Source organism: Cygnus olor, chromosome 21 (genome assembly GCF_009769625.2).
Source record: "Cygnus olor isolate bCygOlo1 chromosome 21, bCygOlo1.pri.v2, whole genome shotgun sequence".
Taxonomy (NCBI): domain Eukaryota; kingdom Metazoa; phylum Chordata; class Aves; order Anseriformes; family Anatidae; genus Cygnus; species Cygnus olor.
The window spans coordinates 5,294,228-5,315,438 of record NC_049189.1 but is presented as its reverse complement, the minus strand read 5'-3'; the positions used below and the strand labels follow the sequence as shown (position 1 = coordinate 5,315,438).

At 46.3% G+C, this 21,211-nt stretch overlaps 3 protein-coding genes across 5 annotated transcripts in view; 1 reads left to right on the top strand and 2 right to left on the bottom strand.

The window, feature by feature from the left end:
* The window catches only part of DISP3 (dispatched RND transporter family member 3), a 142,284-nt gene extending 124,411 nt beyond the window's left edge, over positions 1 to 17,873 (bottom strand). The window contains exon 1 of the mRNA XM_040533856.1: positions 17,785 to 17,873. Within this exon, the coding sequence (XP_040389790.1) occupies positions 17,785 to 17,795 (11 nt within the window). The 5' untranslated portion in view covers positions 17,796 to 17,873. The remainder of the gene's footprint in view (positions 1 to 17,784) is intronic.
* On the bottom strand, positions 13,742 to 19,576 carry UBIAD1 (UbiA prenyltransferase domain containing 1). Of its 3 annotated transcripts, none has more exons than XM_040533865.1 (3): positions 19,409 to 19,576; positions 18,543 to 19,094; positions 13,742 to 17,873 (listed from the first exon to the last, which is right to left on the bottom strand). In XM_040533865.1, exons 1-3 carry the CDS (start codon positions 19,467 to 19,469, stop codon positions 17,386 to 17,388), a joined length of 1,101 nt encoding a protein of 366 aa, XP_040389799.1. In that variant the 5' UTR covers positions 19,470 to 19,576; the 3' UTR covers positions 13,742 to 17,385. The 3 variants fall into 3 exon arrangements, with proteins under 3 accessions (XP_040389799.1, XP_040389800.1, XP_040389801.1); XM_040533866.1 differs by having other exon boundaries at positions 19,415 to 19,530; XM_040533867.1 differs by having other exon boundaries at positions 19,239 to 19,524.
* A 255-nt stretch (positions 19,577 to 19,831) lies between these two features.
* Positions 19,832 to 21,211, top strand: part of MTOR (mechanistic target of rapamycin kinase) — a 65,882-nt gene continuing 64,502 nt past the window's right edge. The window contains 2 exon segments of the mRNA XM_040533852.1: positions 19,832 to 19,903; positions 20,944 to 21,106. Of these exon segments, the coding sequence (XP_040389786.1) occupies positions 20,987 to 21,106 (120 nt within the window). The 5' untranslated portion in view covers positions 19,832 to 19,903; positions 20,944 to 20,986.

The window sequence follows — 21,211 nt, the reverse complement described above, 5'->3', positions numbered from 1 at the left end:
CATCTCCAAAAAGTATATCCCACATTGTTTCATTCTGGATTTTCTTTTTTTTCCTTTCATAGCAAATTACACACAGTAAAGCTTTGCAAAGCCTGTCTCTGCTCATTGCCCATCAGCATACCAGGGACCCCTACCATGGGATCTCTGAAACAACTGCTGTCAGACAAGTCTCCTGCTGCATCCAACACAGCAGCACTTTCAAAGTCTGCAAACAGAGAGGACAACATGTGAAGCTTTGCTAAAGCAGCCTGAGAACTGTGAAAAATCTGCGTCCCTTTCTTGCTAAGCAGACTGCAGTGCAAAGAGGCTCCTTACATCCCTTGTTAGCAATAGCATCTGGCTGATGCAAAGAAAGGCAATGAAAGTTAGAGAAGGACCCTTGTAGAAAACCTCAGGACAACACAACATGGAGGAGATAACCAAGACTTCACGTGTCCTGTAGAAATTTTCTGAAGCTTCAAGCACAGGAAAAAAAAAAAAAGAAAAAAAGAAAAAAAAAAGATTTGCAAATTGGGACCTCTAGGCTATAAAATGTGGCTCATGATACAGCAGAGCTCAGCTCTGGAGGTATTTGAGGCCTGGTCCATTTGTCTGACTCATGTCCCTGTAGCAGTCTGCCTGTCAGAGGTAAGAACCTTTTATCATTCTCTTCTAAAATTTTCCAGCACAACTAAGACCTTGACACGCTGAGATGGAGAGAAAAGAGCCTGCACCAAATCTTTAGCAAGAAGGCACCAAACACATTTCGAGGCACTCTCCATCTAGCATCTCCCTTTATTCCCCTTTCAGCAGCCCTGGGAGCAGCTGGGATTTTAAGCACTCAGCACACTTCAGCGTAGACTGGAGGATGGAGGGCATGGGAAGCACAACAGCAAGGCGCTGGGGGCTGACAAGAAAAGCATGAGGGATGCAGGTGTTCTGAGTACACGAGGCTCGTGGATGACTTATACAGTAAGACACCATCCATTATACTGGTGCTGTCTCGGCTGGATTAACTCCTGGCGGGCAGGAGGCAGCTGGGGAGATGGATTTGCTTTTCTGTCACTCATGATCAAGCCCAGTGTTCGCCACTCGTTCAAACAGGTACGTGTGCTCTCTGCTGCAGAGGAGCTACTGACAGCTTCACACATTCCGGCAGGAGTCCGCCAGCCATCTCCTGCTTCCTACCAGACTTCTTTGGCAGGTCAGCACAGGGAACATAGCACTGCTGCTTCCCCCTCAGTGCCGCACTACTGCTGCTTGTCTGGGACAAACTCTGATAGAACCCATTGCACTTCGAGGTGAGCAGCCTCCCTGCTATCTACGAAGAGCTTTAAGATCCTGGAGGGAAGGATTCCCCCAGAGCACGGTGTTTACCAGCAGCACAGCACCACATCTGATACAAATCATCACCTGCCAACGTCACAGCCCTTGCAATCAGTCCCAAAGTGTGCAGTACAAGAAGAAAAGGATGATGCCTGCCTGGTTTTTTCTCCAGCCCTTCTAGCTAGTCAGTAATCACTTGTTTGTTGTTTGAGAAGGGAGTTTTTGTGCTTGTGGATTTCTGTTCCTGCCTCTGGATCTACAGTAATCCCATAATTGTGATGCCAAGCGGCACCTGAGGACAATTTTATCACATTCTGCATAATGTGTAAATACCATTAAGTTAGACGGATTTTCTCATTAATTCTTCATCCCAGTGACAAGCCAGGAATTAACACAATTGATTTTCCAGTCCCTGCTCATTATCGATCATCCAGGAACTTAGTCACATCTCATCTGTTCCACCTGGGTCCCAGCATTTATTTGTAGACTTCAACATAGATTAAACTAATAAAAAACAATGGGTGTAGCAACCTCTGTGCCCCAAACCCAGATGAGAACAAGTTATACCTGTTCCTAACTCCTTTGGTGGGAAAATTCCCACTACAGACCAGTATCCTACAGAGAACAAGCAGTGGGCAGGTTAAGGAACAGCCTGTTGTACACTGCCTGTTGCTCTAATATTTTCCATCTTGCCATCAAAATAAATGCACACCTCCACGCTGCTCCCTAAAGACTTACAGAAAACAACAGTTCATAGGGTGCTTGTTTCCCAGAGGTGCTCTGTTTGAAAGTAGTGGAAGCAGTAGTGCCTGCCAGGGCCCTCCATGATTCAATCCACATTCTCCTCATTACTGCCCCTGAATTCTTCCGACTTCACTGTTTGTCTCCAGTGACTGCAGAAGGGGTGCTGCCCGGCAGCCCCGGAGCAGCGGGGAAGACACGCATTGTCTGACTCAGCAGGTAAAGAGAGGAAAGTGAAAAATTTGGAAAAATGTCTAAGGCCAAAATGAAAAGCACTAAGTACATCACAAAATTCATTTCAGCTCTAGAACAGGTTCTGTGAGGCTGCAAATGGAGAATAACAACGCGTGGTGGTACAGGAGGGAATAATCTCAGTGTCTCACAGTGCTTCTCCTGTTCCTGGGGCTCCCACCATGTCCGTCCCACTGTCAGACCAAACAAGAAGGAAACATTCTCACGACATGCTGCAACTGTGCACTCTCAAGCTTCCCTGACTCCCTTCACTATCATCTCCTGGATCAGGAGCGGAAGTCTGGCACATACAGATTTTTCTGCAGAAATCTACATGAAAGGCAGATCCTTAAATAGTCTGGCAAATGCAAGCGCTCTGTCAGGAAACAGATGTGCTTTCAGCTCACGCAAGCCTCCCTGGGCCTCAGTGTAAAACTGACATGCTTTTGGATCACATCTTGCACTCCCATTCACTAACCTGCATCTTCCATCTCTCAAATATTCTCTTACTTGTTCCATATCGTACTGCTCCATGGGATTACATACTGTGTAAATGTACCTATTCATCTGTAGCTCACCCAAGAAACAGGGAACCCAGAGAGCCACACACTCTTTCTGGAAACAGAAACAAGTAGGTTGCTGCAGACAATACACGGTTCTGAATCCCCCTTACTGACATCGTCTGTTTTTCTGTCACATACATGCAAAAGGGGATTCACAGACCCAAATCGTCTTCCTCTGCCATCCATTGCAGAAAGAGCCATTCACTCTGGCTCTCGCAGATTGGTTGAGTGCTGAATGCTTTTGCTTTGCTAAATAGTGTAGGTAAACCTCTCCTTTACCCAATAATCATTTTAAACCTTGCAAAGGTTTAAATGCTCACCACTATCAATATAATGAAGCATCTGTCTTTTATCTGCATCTGCAACCCTGTCTTCAGTTTTGTTCTTGTAGCTAGCTCTCAGTTCTGTCATGCAGTGGTGAGTTCCATAAATCAAACTGGAAATGGCAGGGCAGGAAGAGTAAAGTCTTCTCCTAGGCATTTGAAAAACACAGCTTAATCGCACAAGCCACCTGCCTTGCCCTTGCGCTAGAGGACCTGTAAATAAGTGTAGTCTTTTAAAGCCATCAGCTAGCTCTCTTTGGCTCATCTAGATCCAGAAAGTATTCAAGACAGGCTCAGAGATGGAATTATCAGTAGATGATAATAATCTTTATGGAAGCTATTTAAGGCAAATTCAAATCTTTTTTATTAGGTGACTTTTGAAACTTCCAGTGCAGGGAGGTGGAACAGGTCTGGAATATTAAGCAATAAGAGGTTAGAAGGGATATTTCAATCTGGTTGCTGTTTCCCCAGATAATTGGATTCCTAATCCCTGTAAGGTTATGATCTCAGTTTACTCTGCTGGGACAGAAGGTGCCCAATTAGTCTGACACCACATGACCCAGTGCGGGCTCCAACACTGCTTGCAAGAGGAAGGTAACAATCTGGAAATCATCACAGGAGGGGAAAAGTAAGGTTGGTGCAGATACAGGCAAGTCAGGTGCTGACAGATTGGCTTCTGTCTTGGGTTTCTCACTGGAAGAGCCAGTGGCACACGCCTTTCTCCTGGTGTGGAACAACAGCCCACCACACCTGCAAACACAAAGAGTGATAAAGTCCGTTCTCTAAAGGGTGCTAGCTTACACACGAGAGCCTGCTCCTGCCTAAACATAGCCAGATAAATACCTCTGCAGCCCAGATCCAGCAGTCCACTATGAGGTGCTCAGAAGATAACTTGTCTTGGTAGTATTCCCGATGTTTTGTCATTTTTTTTTTCGAGGTTATGGTGCTGACAGGCAGTAGCATTTAGCAGAAAAGCATGGGGATGAGGAGGTGTTCTGTTCTTTACAGAGAACCTGTATTACATCACAAAATTATCTCTCAAGGACCGTGAAGTGTTCGGCTATGGCACAGAGGAGCTTGGAAATACAGTGGAACCAAGCTCTTGTAAAACATCTTCACAAACGGGATCAAAGCACAAAGAACAAGTCAAACACGCTATTCCCTTCTCAGGAGGAAATAAACAGGAAACATTGCTGGGCTTAAATCTAGTTTTAAATAAAAAATAGATAAATAAATAAATAATTTTTTTCTTTTTTTAAAAAAAAGGAGCCCAAATCAACAATGGTTTGTGAGGGTCAGTTCACAGAGGCCCATGAAGTTCACAGTCCAGACTATTATCTGGTGTCTTCTCGGTAGTACTGCTGCTATCAGCAGCCACTGAATGTTTGGTACAGGGACTCTACCAATTAACAAGGAGAAGGAATGTGTCTCTGGAAAAGAAAGTATCCTCAAGGAACTGCTCATTTCTGAATAAGACACTAGACAAAGACTGGTGCCGAAAGAGGAATAACGATCATGGACAATCAGACAAAATGCTGTCACCTTCCAGGTCTCTAAACTGGCTGTGGCAGCACAAGGAACATTGCGAAAAGAACATCCAGCCCTCAAGGCTCCTGGGGATAAATCAGACAAACCCACTGGCTTGTTCATATGGGTAAGACTTATTGCACACAGATGATTTTGCAAGTTCTTAACTGCACCTTTTGAGCAGCCAGGGATCTGTCTGAATCCTCTCACACGCCAGTGCTGTCTCATGGATGACGTTCTGCTGTTTTTTTGCCAATTCACTGCAGACCACAAAGGTTTGCACTGCAGTAGGTAAAAAGAATTTCTAACAAGTGTGCTAACAGCCTGCATGAGAAAAATACGGACACTTTTTAAGGTTATGCTGAAAATAAAACAAAGAAAAAATCTGTCAGAAAGCAAGACTTTCTCCTTTATCAATGGCTGAGCTCATTTCCCCCTGCAGCCTGGTAAATACATCCATTCGTGTGCAACCAGTTTTATGGCAGACTTCAGACTGGAACAGATTTTTATAGCCCAACCTTGAACTTTAGCAAGCACAGAATCCCACTTGGTGAGACAATAAGATAAGCTGTAGCATCAGCCTGAGCCCTGCTCCGTGACAAAGCACGGGGACTAGCATTAGGTGATGCAGTGAGCTAACAGGGCATCGGGGACAGGGCTGAGTACAATGGACTGCTTGCTAGCTGGCTCTTGTGCTAGCAGGACTCTTGACAGATCCCAGCAAGGATTCAGACCTTGCAGGTCTAGGACTATGCAAAGATCTGGCAGAGCCTTATTCCATTTCCAGTCTTGCTTGCTTATACAGCTCTTCCTGCTCATTTCAGTCCTGCCTTGCAACCCATACACCTGCTATTCTGCCCATCCAGGATGTCTACAGTGAGCAGTGATTGAAATGATATTCATGAGCTAGGCACCAAGCCATGGGACTCTCTTCACTGTCACTCACTTAGCAGTGACTGGAGCAATTTATAGCAAATTGAAGTGTAAGGACTTGATAATGAAACTATTTCATTTTCATCTCTGATTCAGCTGCCACCTGTAGAACTGCAGCCAGGAATGGGCTCTGAAAATGCATTATAAGGCCATTAGAGCTCCTCAAGGCACTGCCTTCATCTTGATGCCTTTATATCTATGTCCACCCACATCAGCTTTGTCATTGTAAATGACTCCTCCTCTAGCAGGTCCCTGAAGTGCTCAAGGTCTCCGGGCTGATTTACTACCCAAAGGACACAGAATAATGCAGCTGTCCGCATCTTTTACAGACAGTCTCATGTGCAGAGCTCCCAGCACTCAAATGTCCTTTCCTGCCCGAGTGGGCTGTCACCCCGGTAAAGCTGAAGCAGTGCCTGCTGGAACACCGTGGTCTCTTTGGACTTGTTTCACAGCAAGGACACGAACAGGCCACAGACTGTCTGGCCATCAGCATTTTACAAATGCGAGTGTTAGTGTTGTGAACAGTCCTCCTGTCACTGGAGCCAGTTTACCCCCGCACAGGTAGGGCCTCAGAAGAATTTCAACTTTCCCCCAAAAACAGTTAGCAGGAGAATGGTGTGTAGGATGCTCAGGGATTTGATTGTGAGAAAAAGAATCTACATCAAATTCAGTTTTCCCTAGAAAGTACAAAGCCTCACTGAAGTAAATGCTGAAAACATTTCTTCCTTTTAACTTTTTCTTCATAAGATGCTTTTTACACAAGCTGGAATGAAACAACACTCCCTCCCACACACAGAAGCATACAGATCTCTACAAAACAATCAGCTTTCTTCTCCTGTGGGTTAGCCTGCTGGAGAGATTGATATTGGTTTTGTTACGTCTCAATCCTCAGGAGACATTCAGAGCTTCAAAATTAGATGCTTTTCTTCACCATCTAGAGATGAATTAACTATCAATGGGAATCTACATCACTTTCATACACATTTATGCATTCATTCCTTCCTGACTCACAGAAAGCACAAACACCTTGGTGCCACTGCCTTCAGCCCAGTACTCTTCGGCCTCTAGGTGCATCTCACACATGTATCCACGTATCAGAGGCTGCAGAAAGGGAGAAAGGAATTTAGGACTTGGCTGTTTCTGGCCATGAGCACTGTTCAAAACTAGACTCCTAAACACAAACTGGGCACGGACCAATTTCTTGTTTATGGTTTCCTAGGACATCTTTCTGAACTTGACAAGGAGAATGCCAGTAGACAAATACAAAGCATTTCTAATCTCAGAAGGCACATGCAAAGTTTACCCACTGGAGCAAGTCACCATCCCAGGCTCTTCAGTCATAAGAGTCACATCATCATCTTTGTAAAAATGGTGAATATCTCTGGATGAATCAGCACTGTATAAAATACTAAAATTCCCTGCATATAAGAGAGAGATCAGCAGGATTTGTGCACTTTTAATGCACGGATATTGACAAAAGAACTACAAAGCCTGGGATAGTGTAAGTTCAGCTTCCCCAGCTCATCCTTTCTCTTGAATTTGAACAAGTTAAAATCCTGGGATCCAGTGACCTTGAAAATTATTAGGGATATGGATTTTAGAATTCAGGCTATCGCTGCTGAAAGAAGAACAGAGGCAGGGAAGTTCTGTGTGAACACTGACCCCTTACTGCTTACAGAATAGCATGTGATTCCTGCTTTGTGAGCTAGTGAAAAAAAGGGAGAGAAAAGAATATAATAAATTTTCTGGCACAAAGAAGTAAGAGAGGATTTCAGCTTCTGAGTATCATAAATATACCTGTCCTCTCCAAGTCCCTTCTTGATCTTTCCCCTTAATTCTCCTCTCACTGTCCATGTGTAAATGATGTCCCACCTTTGCCTGAAACCCTCAACTGCAAAGGTCTGAGGAAGCAGGGACACTACGGGGGAATAATGCAGAGAGAAACTTTATAGAAAGCTTACAGTACATCACTGGGGAGGAAGCTTTGTGTTTCTGGGTGGCTAATTAACTTTTACTTAAGAATTAATTTAAGGAAGGAAGACCAGATGAAGAATGGTATGGCACAGCACCAAATATACTCTTAAAGCTTTATTGCACTCCAGAACATAAAAAAGCAAATGAATCTTTAGCATGTTATTCCCATCCTCTCTTTTATTTATATTGACTGGAGCTAAGGTTTGCACAGCAGTGGAGCTATTCCCCACAGGTAAAAATACGACTCAGCTGTGGCATACAGTGGCCTTATGCCACACAGAGGGTAATTAATAATCTATCCGAGATCATTTCATCAGCCCCTGGGACAATGGCTAACAAGACTGGGAAGATGGTTTATTAGATCATCTTTCCATTAGGTCAAAGTTTGAGAAACTGCTTTTTCCCCCAGTGTGGTGATGTTTCACAGCCTTATTTGCAAACAGAGACTGTGCAGGATGCAAAGTGGCTGAATTTGCCCATGATAGGGAACAGGCATTCGGTTTATCCCTTTACCACCAGTAAATCAGTCGATTCAGGGAGAGGCCGCCTTTTTTGGCTTACTGGGACACCTTAAAACACGTATCTTCTCCATTCTTTGTGCTAAACCAGTGACAAAGCACTGCTTCCTGCACAGATTGAAGCACTGCCTGAAAGAACTTCCCATCCTTCCCTAAAAGAAGAGGAGGAAAGAAGACTCTAGCCTTCTTTGTTAAAACTGCTGGGCTATTCTGCATTTCCCAGTCAAGGAACTGGCTACTGACCCAGCACTAGATTCCCTCAAACGGGGGAGCACCAGAAGGCTGAACATGCCACCCGTGACAGGAGAACTGAGCTCTGGTTCTGCAGACGTCTTCGACTTGTCAGCCTCGGTAGCTGAACACACGGGCTTTGTGCCTGCTTCACCCATGGGCCAGTGCTCGACCTCCGTCGCTTCCAGTGCTGGACATGCATGTTGCACCAGTTACTGCCATTAACTTCCTTTACCAGTTACTTGTTTGCAAGGTTCCACATCTCTGTATGGAGCAGATGACCCGTCCCATAGGGATTAACAGAAATAATCACCATCTCTCTCTTCTATTTTCCATGACATGCAGAAGATTTAGCCTAACCAGGACCTGCAGTAAGACAAAAATCGACTTCTCCGTAGCTTTGAATACCTGATTCTCTTAGGCTAATATAAAAAACTTATTGCTTTCCTTGTTCTTACAAACTTGCAAAACGTAGCAAAATCAGATCTTGCAGGGGAAGACTTTAAGTCAAATAAACTGCTTTCATTGATTTTTTTTTAGCCTCATGAAAATATCATTTCTGCACTAGTTAGATTTGGACTCTGTTAAACCAAGTACCTATGTGGACAGTAGAACCACTGAAGTGTCCTATGGATTTGTGTCTCAAAGCTGTGTATGAACTCCCAGATGTCTGCTAGGGGCTGGGTCTACCTCAGCTTTTCAGTGTATGAAGGTACTTTTAGGGTCACTCTACTCAGCACAGCTGTGTATTTTCTCAAAGCTTGACAGAACTTAGTATTTCTGAGATATTCTACAGTATTTCTGAAACCTCTGCCAAGTTTTATTAAAATGGACCTATAGCTCCACAGCTTTTAGGATAGGATGGATAAACAAACGTGGTTCTTTCCTATTGGAGTCATTTTCTTTGGAAACATCCAGTTCCATTGCTTTTGACCTAATCCACCTCATGATTTCCCAACAGGAGCAGATGAAGGAAGTTGAGCTAGGAGAACACTTGACAGAAGCAGGGAGGTTCCCAGGTCAGCGTGCAGCCGGATTACTGCCGGGCTGAGAAGCACCTACGCAGTAAGCCCAAGTGCAGTGGGACTTCAGGAGCGTTTTGCCTGTTGCACAAATCCCTCTCTGTAAAATCCAGGATTTGCACTAAGAGGAGATGATCAACCTTCTGGCCTTCCCTTGGGTAAATACTGCATGAGCTTTGCCAAAACATAACAATAAAAAAGAGCAGATGCCAGGATTTCCCACCTAAAGGAGCACCTAACATCACTGCCAGAAGAGCAGAGCTGCCCAGCACTAGTCTGACCTAGGACAAGACTCCTGAAAGGCAACAACAAAAAGTTAGATTGCAGGAAGCAGATCCTAACCTCTTCTCCCACTGCTGAGTTCTCATTGCTTTCAAGCTCTTGGAGAAGCATGCCAATGTTTTTGTGAGAGCTTTCCTTGCTCCCTGACAAACTGCCTATGTCACACATCACTCGGCCAGCACGTTCACCTTGATTCATTATTGACAGAGCCATCTGATTAATGAGCAGCTTCTCCTCCTTGTTGTTTTCATGAGAAAGCAGCATAATGGTGCCATAGATTTTTAATTCATCAAACCACTCTGGCTTTGGCAGCCTTACAAGAAGTCAAAAGAGGACAGGCAGGTGTTATAGTTTTATTTGAATTTGTTCGGTTTTTAAAAATTAAAAACATTTGGGTTTTCATGTGCAGAGGCTGTGAACTGCAGTATGCAAACTTCTCTTCCAAGACAGTGCAAGCATGAAGTCTGGGGCAGGATCCCTTCCAAAAGAATAGACGCACTCGTTGGTCACCCACGCTGTGCCTGCAGACCAAAGAGACTCAAACCCTGAAGCAAGTCACACCCACCACCCAAAAGATTCCAGAAGCCCATTCTCTGCTTTCAGTGAGAGAGCACCCTCTCAGCTGACGCCAAAGGAGTGCTATGTCCTTCAAATATTTCCTTCAGACAAATCCACGTGGCCACTAAAACATCTGGATTCAAAGGTGGACTTTCCTGGGATCTAGGAGACAACTGCATAGATAGGGTAAGCACTGACAGTATTAAGAGTTACCAGAAGAAGTTGTAAAAGAAAACTTGATAAACGTGTTCATTTTGGGTTGTACTCTGAGTTATACAGAAGTGCAAAAAACTTATTTCAGACAGTAAAGCATGGGCATTACTCCGTGCAGTGCTGGGCCTATGTTTCCTTTAGACATACAGCTGCAATAAGACAGCCATGCTGAGTTTTATTAAACCTTATGAATTTTTTAGCAGTTCTGGGAGCTGTAGATTTTAACATAGCAAGATACTTAGAAAAATAGCTTAAAAAAGCCAGAGCAGCATTTCATTCCTTAAATATGTAATTCAGCAGGAGCAAAATTCTAAATATAAAGCAACCAAAGGTGATTTAAATACAAAATAATGTACTACAGACCTAAAAGACAAGCCAATATGTGAGGGGAAGGGCCAAGTTATTAAGGTAACAGATTAGAAAGCAGAACTGTTATGTACTCTTCTCCAAGTGCATGACCTTGATTAAGCAGCAGACTCAATCTACTCACCTAAGAAATGGGGAGAATATAGCCCAAGCCCTTAATAGCACTATAGAATTATTAAGATTTTCCAACAACGATTCAAGATGTGAGTGTTAAAAGTAATTGCCTGAACAGAAGTGCATCGCAGTGTCTACAGAGTGTGCAGACACCGCACTTTTTCCCCCATACTGATGGATATTTTTGTATTAACCGTGATGCACAGCTTGGCCCCACTCTTTTGAAAGATGCTCTCAGCATCTGACCACAATAAGCTTATTAAGCCATCAGCAAAGGGTTTAAAAATGTAAGATAGAGCTGACTGGCGTTCTTCAAATGCCTGTTTCTGCCATTACCTGCCTGGGTCAGAAGCATCTGTCAAGCCATAATCTGCACATTAGAAATTCATCTGCAGCCATTTACCTTCAAAATGGAGAGGAGACCAGAGGAGACCCACCGAGGTACAACCAGACCAACACTAAAAATTTTTGCAAATAAAGCTAAACTGAATTCCTGTGGAGACAAAAAATGAGGTAGTTATAAGCATGTATTTGGAAAGTCTCCCTTCTCCATAGTCCTGCAGATTTTTGATCCACTAGCTGAAAGTGGGAAAACAAGCAACTCCTAGCTGCCACGGCTGCAAATAAATCCTCCCAAATAAAGAGGAGTGCTGACCTGAGCCTGCACAATCCTTAACACCACCCATGCGGGAGGCGCACCCCTCCTTCTTCCCCCGCTAACAGTACAGACTGCTGCATGAAACATTTTGCAGCTCGATAAAAAGTGGACCTAGATTTTGGATCAACCTTGTAGAACAGCAGAGGAGCAGCAATACCAGGATCTGGCTCACCACCTCTCCCCTAGGGAATCGGTATTCAGACTGTGGAACAAGGCCAAAGGTACCAGGACAATGCCAGCCCTCCGCAGTGGCCCTTGCTGCACCCCTGGCAGAGCAGCTCAGCCTCGGGCCCAGGCACCGCAGGATGCCGCAGCGGTAGGGGAAGAGCAATGCTGCCACCTGCGGACGGCCGCAACTACAGCCTCCTCCTGGGCAGCCCTGCACAAAAAGCTGCTCAATCTTGCTTGAATTTCCAGTATCTAAACATTTTCTGCTAGAGGTCCAGTTTCTTTAAAGGGAGTTGAAGTTGACTGCTAGTACACCAGCTCGTCAGTGATTTGTTTGCAAATGCTCTAGAAGAAAAGCACAGACTGTCAAAACACCTCTTAGCAAAGGGAAAAAGAACGAACACACACTGCCTTGGGCCAGATCTGGTAAGGAGGCAGCAGTGATTACGCCACAAAAAGACTGCACACTTACACAACAGACCAGAGAATAAAGACAAAGCCATCAAGTCATTTTCTGGTCCTTTCTGCTTGCTGCCAGAACAAAACATCAGTGTGTGTTACGAGCGAGTGCAGAACAATTACAGCAGCAGCTAAACGCCCAACAGGCTGCCCTGCTAAAGGACGCTCAGCAGACCGGTTTTGACAGATTCAGGAGAATAGCTTTATCATATTGCTTTGAAAGGATTCCTGGGTTCAGCCTGTATGTACGTGGATGCCATGCTGTTCTGCACTTCATTCTCTAAAATTACCTCCAAACGCTGTCACCTTGAGCACACTCTGCACCTCAGAAAGGCTGACAAATATTCCCCGTGCCTCACTGTCTCTTCTGACAAACACGTATTTATTTCAGCATTGCAAAGAAGACACGATGTTCCAGTTCTGAGATGAAAAAGCTTTGGAACTAAAGCTTTAAATCTACCCTGAACTCTGCTCATCACAGCAGCTCCTGCACCTCTCACAGTGCCCCTGCCCCACCTCCACAAAGAATCCGTACACACACAACTTCAACAGCAGCATCCAAGTCTGCTTCCCAAGGCGGTGTTGGAACCAGAACAGTTTCTACGATGTTGTGTATTCCTCCCCCTCCAAGTATATATATATAATTCTTTACCAGTTTCCCTTTACCATTAGCCTTACACACAGAATATTTACTGTACAAAGGACATTTTGTTCAGAAGCACCTATCATCTGATGGGAAAAAAGGGAAGCTGTTGAGAGAAACTTTTTCATAAAAATGTATTTACTGATACTCCTATATACAGTCTCTCAAAAATCAAGTTTAATGAACTCGTTGAAAGCAACTTTGTCTTAAAATATTTTTCTAACTCTGCTGAAATCAGTGGAATAAGCACATATGCAGCACGTACTGGTGTGCAAATCTAAATGAGCGTAAATTGTATCTGCTTCCTAAGAAGCTGGCTCGGGCCACAGCTCTGTGTGCAGTTGGTCAGAAGAGAGCAGCACACACTTTGTTCTAAGTTTAAAGGCAAGTTTGAGTCAAAATAGGGTGGGAGAAAGGAGAGAATTGCTGCAGTTCTGAGAATTCTTCAAGTATCAGCAGAAGGTAGCATGTCTCACCTGCCTTAAAAATAAAGGGTCTCTCATTAAAAAGATGCCAAGTCTCCTCCTCCCAGAACATGGTGAAGAGGAAACGCAGCTGCAGTCGATATAGGCTTTGGACATAGCTCTTCACTGACCTGAAAATGGACTTTAAGAGAGTACGAATGGTTTCAGTTACACCCTCAGGTCTCTCTATACTGTTCAAACTACTTTAACCACATATGAGGAGAGCCAGAAAGCACATAAGACAAATAACAGCCTCCTTAAGCTAATTGGGCAGGAATTTGTATAGCCGATTGCACCAGTAACCAAGGCAGTAAAATTTCAAACCGTGCTTCAGGCTTCATGACACACAAGGGGAGGCATTACGCTGCCACAGCCCTACGGAGCAAATAAAACCACCGCGAGCCAAGAGCGGACAGCATGGCACTGGAAGAATGGCAGCTCACACAGGTGAGAATGAAAAAGTCCATCTTTATTAAAAAGATTAAAAGTTCAGCTGAAACCGCCTTACAAATGCTGAACAGTATGTGGTACAGAGAACTGCATCAAATGAAATTCTGCTCGTTGATGAAAACATTTCCACTACTCTGATGTCTGCCATTAACGTACGGTGATCACTGCTACTGAACTTTGTACCCGATGATATGAAAGGACAGGACTATGTGATTCATAAAAGGATTCTTCCACACAAAAAGGGTATGAGCTTTCATGTACTTCTACTACAACCACTGCAGACAAAGACCCTCCTCGTTCCAGGAGAATTCACTAATATATGTGCAAAACCAGACTAATATAATTTAACACAGCATAGTTAACAGTAACATTCAGACGTTTTATTGGATAAGAAGAAAGGCCAGGAGGTGCTTTAGGACACATTTACAGGTGGGCCGCAGATCTGCTCATCTACCACTGTAGATGCATCACATTGTAACACAGCTCATCAAGAGAGACCTGTAAGAAGTTTAAAAAGTTTATATTTGGGGAAGGTAGCATGGGACGGGGAGGAGAAAGATTTGGAAAGAGACCCAGCATCCTAATCACAAAAGAAACCGATAAAGGAGCCTCTCTTACTACTCAATGTCTGTGTGGAGATTATTTTGGTCTACTTATATCAGTTAAGTCACCTGTTAGGTTAGTTCATACCCAAACCCGTTTCTAATACTAGCATATAACACTTTTGGAAAGCGCAGAGATAAAGCACTTTTTGCTTTCAAAGCTATGACAGTGATGTCGGCTCAGCATCCCTGTGAGGTAGGCAAAAATTAGTTGTTTTCTGGTACACAAAGTGAAATGACTTCCTCAAAGGCATGGAGAAGAAAGTGTGATGTATTATCAGTATCCCCAAGAACCTGGAATGACACTTTCACAGACAGGGAATTGTAGGCAACCAGCACATGCTAGAAAGCAAAAGCATTTTAGACTCATTTTCGTCTCATTCTTACTATTAAATTGCTTTGAAACTTCCCTCCCTGAAAAGTGTTCCATAAACACACGTGTGCTAGTGAGCTCTTCCTTCACCTCTGTAACAAAAAGCACTGGTCCTCCCCAGCAGCACGCAGACACCCCGCACCGGGGGCTTTCCCTGCTCCTAAAGGGCAGCCTCGACACAACTACAGTTGCACACGTTACTCCAGCAACGGTCATTTCCTAGATCTTTCTCTCCACCAGTACAACACAGTTATCGGACATATGACCCATGTCTTAGTTAATTTAAGGAATTTAGCTCAAATACTCTACTTGCGTAGAAAAAGATAACTATCCATTCTTTTAAACGGATAGCTATATAAAAACAAACCATCATAGAATAAAGCACACAGCTGCTACAAAAGGTAACAACAAAGCCATGCTGAGATTAAATTAATAAGCCCATCTATCTACAAGTTTCAGATTAACAGATTCACAGGCTCAGTCCACATCTCTAGAAATGCTTTTACTTTGCAAAAAGTGAAGTGGGTCTCAGAGCCAGGCTCTTCTTTATTACGTAGGTACACAAAAAGTAAGAGTAGATACGGTGTTGCGTATGTCTGTATTCAAAGAAGTTTCCAAAAGCTTCTGGATATCTGCCTACATCTAACTGAGCTGAAATTTTGCTTTTTCTCATGTTTCTAATCTAACCAAGTATTTTGCTGTAGGAAGCAGCAGACAGTTGCTGAAGCCCATCTTTTCCCGTCTTGGGCCTAGTCAGATTAGAAAGATCACTTGCCCAATTTAAATAAAAGACAAACCTGTGGCTTATAAAATCTGCGTGCAAAGAACGCTCCTCATCGTCTACAGCTCAGCTGTAAAGGAGGAGATCAACAGCTGGATAGCACAAAGCCATAAAAAGTCATTTAACTATCAATACTATGTAATCTGGTGTCATTAACTCAGCTTCACCACTAGCAGCACAGTCCCCTACCACAACACTCAGTACTCTCAGATGTGGAACTTACCTAGGACAGATGGAGGATGCTAAGTTTATTGCTCATGTTTAAAAGCCCTTGATAGAGTGGTTAGCATGCTCCTACTTGGTTCAAAAGCAAAGCCGTGCTCCAGGCACTAACAGCTCTAGTGCAACACCAGTAGCAGTTCCTGTGAAGCTCTTCACAACTCCTGTAAACACGCATCTCCCCAAAAGCCTACATATAGGAAATAAAGACTTTTCCTTCAACACAGAAGAGAATTCAGTTGCCACTGAGTAACACAGAACGGACCAAATTCATCTTTGCAATGAAAGTCACTGGATTTCTCCCAGTTGTCTTTGGCATGGTTTGTTTTTTGTACTGCTCCATATTTATTGAAACAATCAGTTCTCCAAATGGCCAAATAAGTATCAATGGGTGAGATCTGCAGAAGAAAATAAGAACATTGTGAGGTGCAGGGGGAGGAAAAGAGGTGGGGAACCTCACTTCAGAGTTCTTAACATTTAAATGTGATTCAGTCATGCAAAAACTGGACTCCCTTAGAAAAAGTCTGCTACCAAAGATGACTTCTTCCTGTTCCCAGTTTTAATTTTTATGCAAAGCCAATGCAGTAAATTTTGCAAACCCTGCATCTTTCTCCTTTGCTACCACCTGGGCTTCTTTTAGGTCTTACGTTAGGACATTTGATTGTAATACTACAGGCCTCTGACTAAGGAGAGAATGGCCATCAAAAAGATACATTTTTTAAAACTAAGAGTTTGTTCTCCCACTCCACTAACCCATGTCCAATCAGAATTTTGGCACCCTGTCCATCAGCTCCCCTTAAACAGAAGGCTGTCCTTTCAGACAGTTAATTCTAAGCAAATGCAGAAATGGAAACAGCCTGTTTTTCTGCGCACTGAGGGCTATTTGGTTGCATGATTTGCATTTACAGGTTCAACTTTTATGGCAGAATATAAGTTTACTGGGTTTGGCTTAAAGCTTGTGTAGTGGGCTAGTTGTGCTCCATTTTAGCACAAACACACCACAGAAATGCATAATTTTGAATTTTCTAGGCTATAAGAACCAAGCAGAGAAAACAACGAATGAATCAGTATCTAGTACTTTTCAAGGGGCCTGGAAAGAAAAGCTCAAAATTCAGCTAGGAAAAGAAAAACAGCAAAAAATAAAACATACAACTGATGAAGATGAATTACGCTCACAAGGGAGTGAAGTAATAGCACCTACATCGTTATGATGCTAAACAAACATTTGGCAGTGTTTTCTGTTTACCATGCAGGAGCCACTGGACTCCTTGACCATGGTACGGAGCGATAAGAGCAATCACCATGCTTGCGAAAGGAAAGGAGAGTTTGCATGAGACTCAATCTTACTTCATTAAGTTAACAGAAAAAGCCACTCAACATCCAGCGGCAGAAGGGTGACCTTCTTTAAACTCTTCCTTGTCCTCAGGTCACACTGCTCCTCTTGAAGCAGAGCTGTGCAGTTCCCCCTTTCCAAGGAACTGACAGATGGCTTCTCTAAAGTCTTTTGTATAAGACAACCAAGACCAGAAATGATGGAACTCACGCAAAATCAACAGCTCAAAACAGTCCCTCTGTTCTTCCCACTGTCCGTAACAGGTCATCTACCCACATCATCCCCTGTTAATTGGCATTAATACTGCATTGTGAGGCCTGACTCCACAGCTCCGTTACAGTTTGGGCAGGGCACCAGCTGGTGCTAGTGTAATACCAAAAACATAGAAAAGCCCCAGAAGGAGATTGAGCTTGGCTGTCCGCTGAGGAATTTTGTTGAAGCTTTGACTCCGAAATTGCCTCTCCAGTGAAAATGCCATCGGGATGGTGAGTAGTGGCAATGCCATGCTGATGGTGTAGCGTGTGGCCAACACACAGAAAATCAGGTAGGGTAAGAAGAGCAGCACGGTGTAGAGAATATAGGAGAACGCAGGGCCGATGAGGATAGCCAAGGTGACAATACCCGCCTGCCGGTCAGATTCCATATCTCGGGTGTTGTTGCTGTGCAGGATGGCCTCAGTACTGAGAGCTAGTGGGATAGCGTAGAGCAGTGGCGAGACAGACAGATAACCAACCTGCACAGCATGTGCAAACATGACGGCCAGGGGCCCAAAGGTGATCAGGATCACCACGTCTCCAAGTGCAACATATTTAAATCCAATTCCTGTGGCAAAACACAAGCATAAAATGAAGCATCATCAAACAACTCAAGTGACAGAAGAACGGATTACAACAGATCTACCCTTCCCACAGAAATATTGTAAATCAACCAACACATATGCAGCTATGGCTGAGAAGCATCTTTCCTCATTTTTTTAACCAAAATGAATAAAGGAAATGTAGCTTGTTAATTTCTCCAGACTCTCACATTTGTACCTACCCAACCCAGGAAAACACTAAGAACACGCTCTTCTTACTCAAAGCAAACACCTGCTGTTCTACATTCCCAATGAAGCTCCATCTAAAGAACATCAATGTTCCAAATCAAAACATTCCACCAGTGCAAAAGAACATTTGCAGTGAGCTATACTGCTCAGGAACGTGAGAAACGCATCACAAGAAGTTTCAGCGACAGTTCTGAAAAGCACCTAAAGCCATACATAAATAATAATGCCTCACTGCTACTTTCCAACTGAAGAACTTGGTGCACCCCTTCCCACAGGGGTCAATGACAAAGAATAGAGGTTAATGGACCAGTGCTCTAGGAAATACCATCAAATACTTTTTATGGCAGTTAACTAGATCATTTGGGTCTTCCAGAAGCCCTCTGACAGGTCAGCTCGTTCTGTCACATTCGCATTCAGGCTCAAAGCAAGCAGGATTCAGCACTTACCTCCAGTGTAAAGGAAGGAACTGGAAAGTCCCCCGAAGTAAATCAGGGCCAGGTGCTCCAGCTTCAGCGTTGAGACAGCGTAGAGCCCTGCAGCACAGATACAGCCCACGGTATAAAGAAAGACCCCGAACCGGACTACGTCCTGAGGCTCCAAAATCTGGTCCACCAGAGTCCTGTCATCGCTCTTCTTGTGATCGATGCCTTTGGAGAAGTCATAGTAGGTGTTCACCAAGTTGCCAGCTCCGTGCACAGCCAGGACGGTCACAGCGCTTCCCAAGAGCAGCCGCGGATCCAGCGCTCCCTCAGCCCGGTACGCCAGCGCGCTACCGAGGGCCACGGGGGTGAGGGAGGCACTGAAGCTCCACGGCCTCAGCGCCAGCACGTAGGCCTTGCACTTCTGCCTCCAGGTACCAGGAGGGCCGCGCTCACCGCCCGCCAGCACGGCGTTGGCCTCGTTCCTCTCACCGCCCCGGGGGCTCTCGGCGCTGATGCTGACCTCCGGCTGCACCGGCCCCATGCTCTCCTCGACGCCTCGCCTCACAGCTGCGGCACCTGGAAGGAGGAGAAGGGCCGTGAGCGGAGGGGAACGGGAAGAGAAGAGGAGGAGAGGGGACGCCCCCGTGGGGCCCTGAGGGGAGGCGGGAGGCGCCTGAGGGGGCGCGAGACGCCTTGGGGGGGCGGGGGGGCGCCCCTCACCCGCTCGCGCCCCAACGGCCGCTGGCTGCCCCGTCCTCGCCCCCCCCGTCACCACCACGGCCCCGCGCGGGGGGTTCCGCCTCAGGCTCCCGTCCCCGGGCAGCAAGTTGGACCCGTGAAACGCGCCCAGGCTCCGCCGCGATGAGCCCTGCCCGCCGCGCCGCACGTGCCGTTACGGTAGCTGCAGGCCTCGCCGCCGGGCGCCGCCCCGGCTGCCCTTGGGCCCGTCATGGGCGCCCGGACGCATTTGAGCGGCGCACACCGGGCGCGGCGCCGCACCGCGCCTCAGGCTCCGCGCGTGCGCACAAAGCGCAGGGGCGTCAGCGGAGGGCACCGGCCAGCCGGCGCCGGGAGGGCGGGCCTTCGCCTAGACTCCTCACCAGCCCCTCGCGTCCGGCCTTTCTATTGGCTGGACGCGCCGCCAGTTACAGCCAGCTGCCCTCACGATTGGCCGGGCACTGACGGTCTCTCCTTGCGGTTCCTCGGGCGGAGGGGCGGGGCTGAGGGGGGCGTCCCTTCCCTTTTCCTCCTCTTCTATTGGGCGGGGGCGGTGCCTGTCAACCCCTTCCCGCGAGCCCATTGGCCGGCAGCCACCCGCCGGGCCGACGGCCGCGGGGGAGGGGAGGACGCAGGGGCCCGGAGCGGCGGTGGCCGGGGCGGAGGCGGTGAGTGCGGCTGCGGAGCCTCCCCTCAGGAGCTTCCCCTTCCCTGTCCCCTCAGCGCCCGCCGGGCCGGCTCCCCCCGCCCTGTCAGCGCCGAGCGGCCCCTCAGCCTCCCCCTCAGCCTCCCCGTTCCCGGTGCCGACCCCCGCCGGCTCGGCCCTCAGCGAGGGACGGAGCCCCCCGGGGTGGCGGTGGCGGGGCCGCGGCCGCTCGCTGCTCCCCTCAGGAGCCCCGCCGGGCTCTCAGCCGCGGGGAAGCCCCGAGGCCGCTTCACCCTGTGGGATTTTATGGCCGCCCCGGGGATATTTGGGGAAGGGGGTGAGGTTTTGGGGCCCGGTGGGGCTGTGGGCCCTTCTGTCAAGCGGGCAGCTGGCGTTTATGTAATCTGGAAACCGGGGGTTCAAAGCTTTAAAATGGTCTTTACGTAAAGAAGCACTCGTGAGGAAGTTTGGGTGAGCGTTGCAATAGTAAGCATCCCGTTGCAGTGACTGGCGTTGCTATAAGTAGGCTTCCCCTCTCTAAATACCTCCTGGGGAATGAAGCGCTTGTCAGGCCCGGGGCTGGGGCTTCCCTGTGCGGGTGGAGCACCGGCATTGTTGTGGAGAAACTTGGCTGAAAATGTTCACGCAGGAGTCAGATGTGATAACGGCATCCTTATGGGAATGGTTGTGCCTACTTATCATAGAGTAACTGTAAGACTTAATTTTACCTTGGTATCTTTTCCGCTGTTGCATGACCCTTGGCTTGGAGTTAGAGCACCATGGGTCGGGCACCTGGCCCACTGGAGCATGCTGTGGTGTTTGAGGAACTAGGGAGCAAAGGGGCTGGGGTGGGTGTCACAGCCTTATGCAATGATAAGGCCTTATCACGGGGTTGTGGTGCCTCAGGAAGCTAGTCACTGCTTGTATTTTTTAATGCTTTTCTGAGACAGCATCCTTGCATGCAGTGGGGTATGTATTTTGGAAACAGGCAATTAGGGGTAGAGTTAAGAAGTCCAGAGATTTCAGTAACTAAAAGCAGTAAAACAAAGTGTGTCTCTGAAGGACTTACAGGACTTGATGCCCCGAGCCCCGGTATAACACCATCATGTCGGGCACTGTATCCATTCTCCAACAATTTGCCAATGGCTTGAAGAGTCGCAGTGAAGAGACGAGGGCGAAAGCTGCCAAGGACCTGCAGCATTATGTCACCATGGAGCTTCGCGAAGTGAGTGCTGCAAATAATTTATCATCATCTGTCAGATAAGTGTATGGCACTGCCTGGGTACTTTGGGGATGGACATTTTGGAATATGGAAACTGGCCTTAAAAAG

What these genes read in the sequence shown, in the direction of transcription:
- UBIAD1 (XM_040533865.1), bottom strand. Translation starts at nt 19,469, where the DNA reads ATGACGGGCCCAAGGGCAGCCGGGGCGGCGCCCGGCGGCGAGGCCTGC. An exon ending in GGCCTGCAGCTACCGTAACG is followed by an intron (nt 19,095 to 19,408) that starts GCACGTGCGGCG and finishes TCCTCCTTCCAG; the next exon opens with GTGCCGCAGCTGTGAGGCGA. An exon ending in TTCCTTCCTTTACACTGGAG is followed by an intron (nt 17,874 to 18,542) that starts GTAAGTGCTGAA and finishes GTTTTGCCACAG; the next exon opens with GAATTGGATTTAAATATGTT.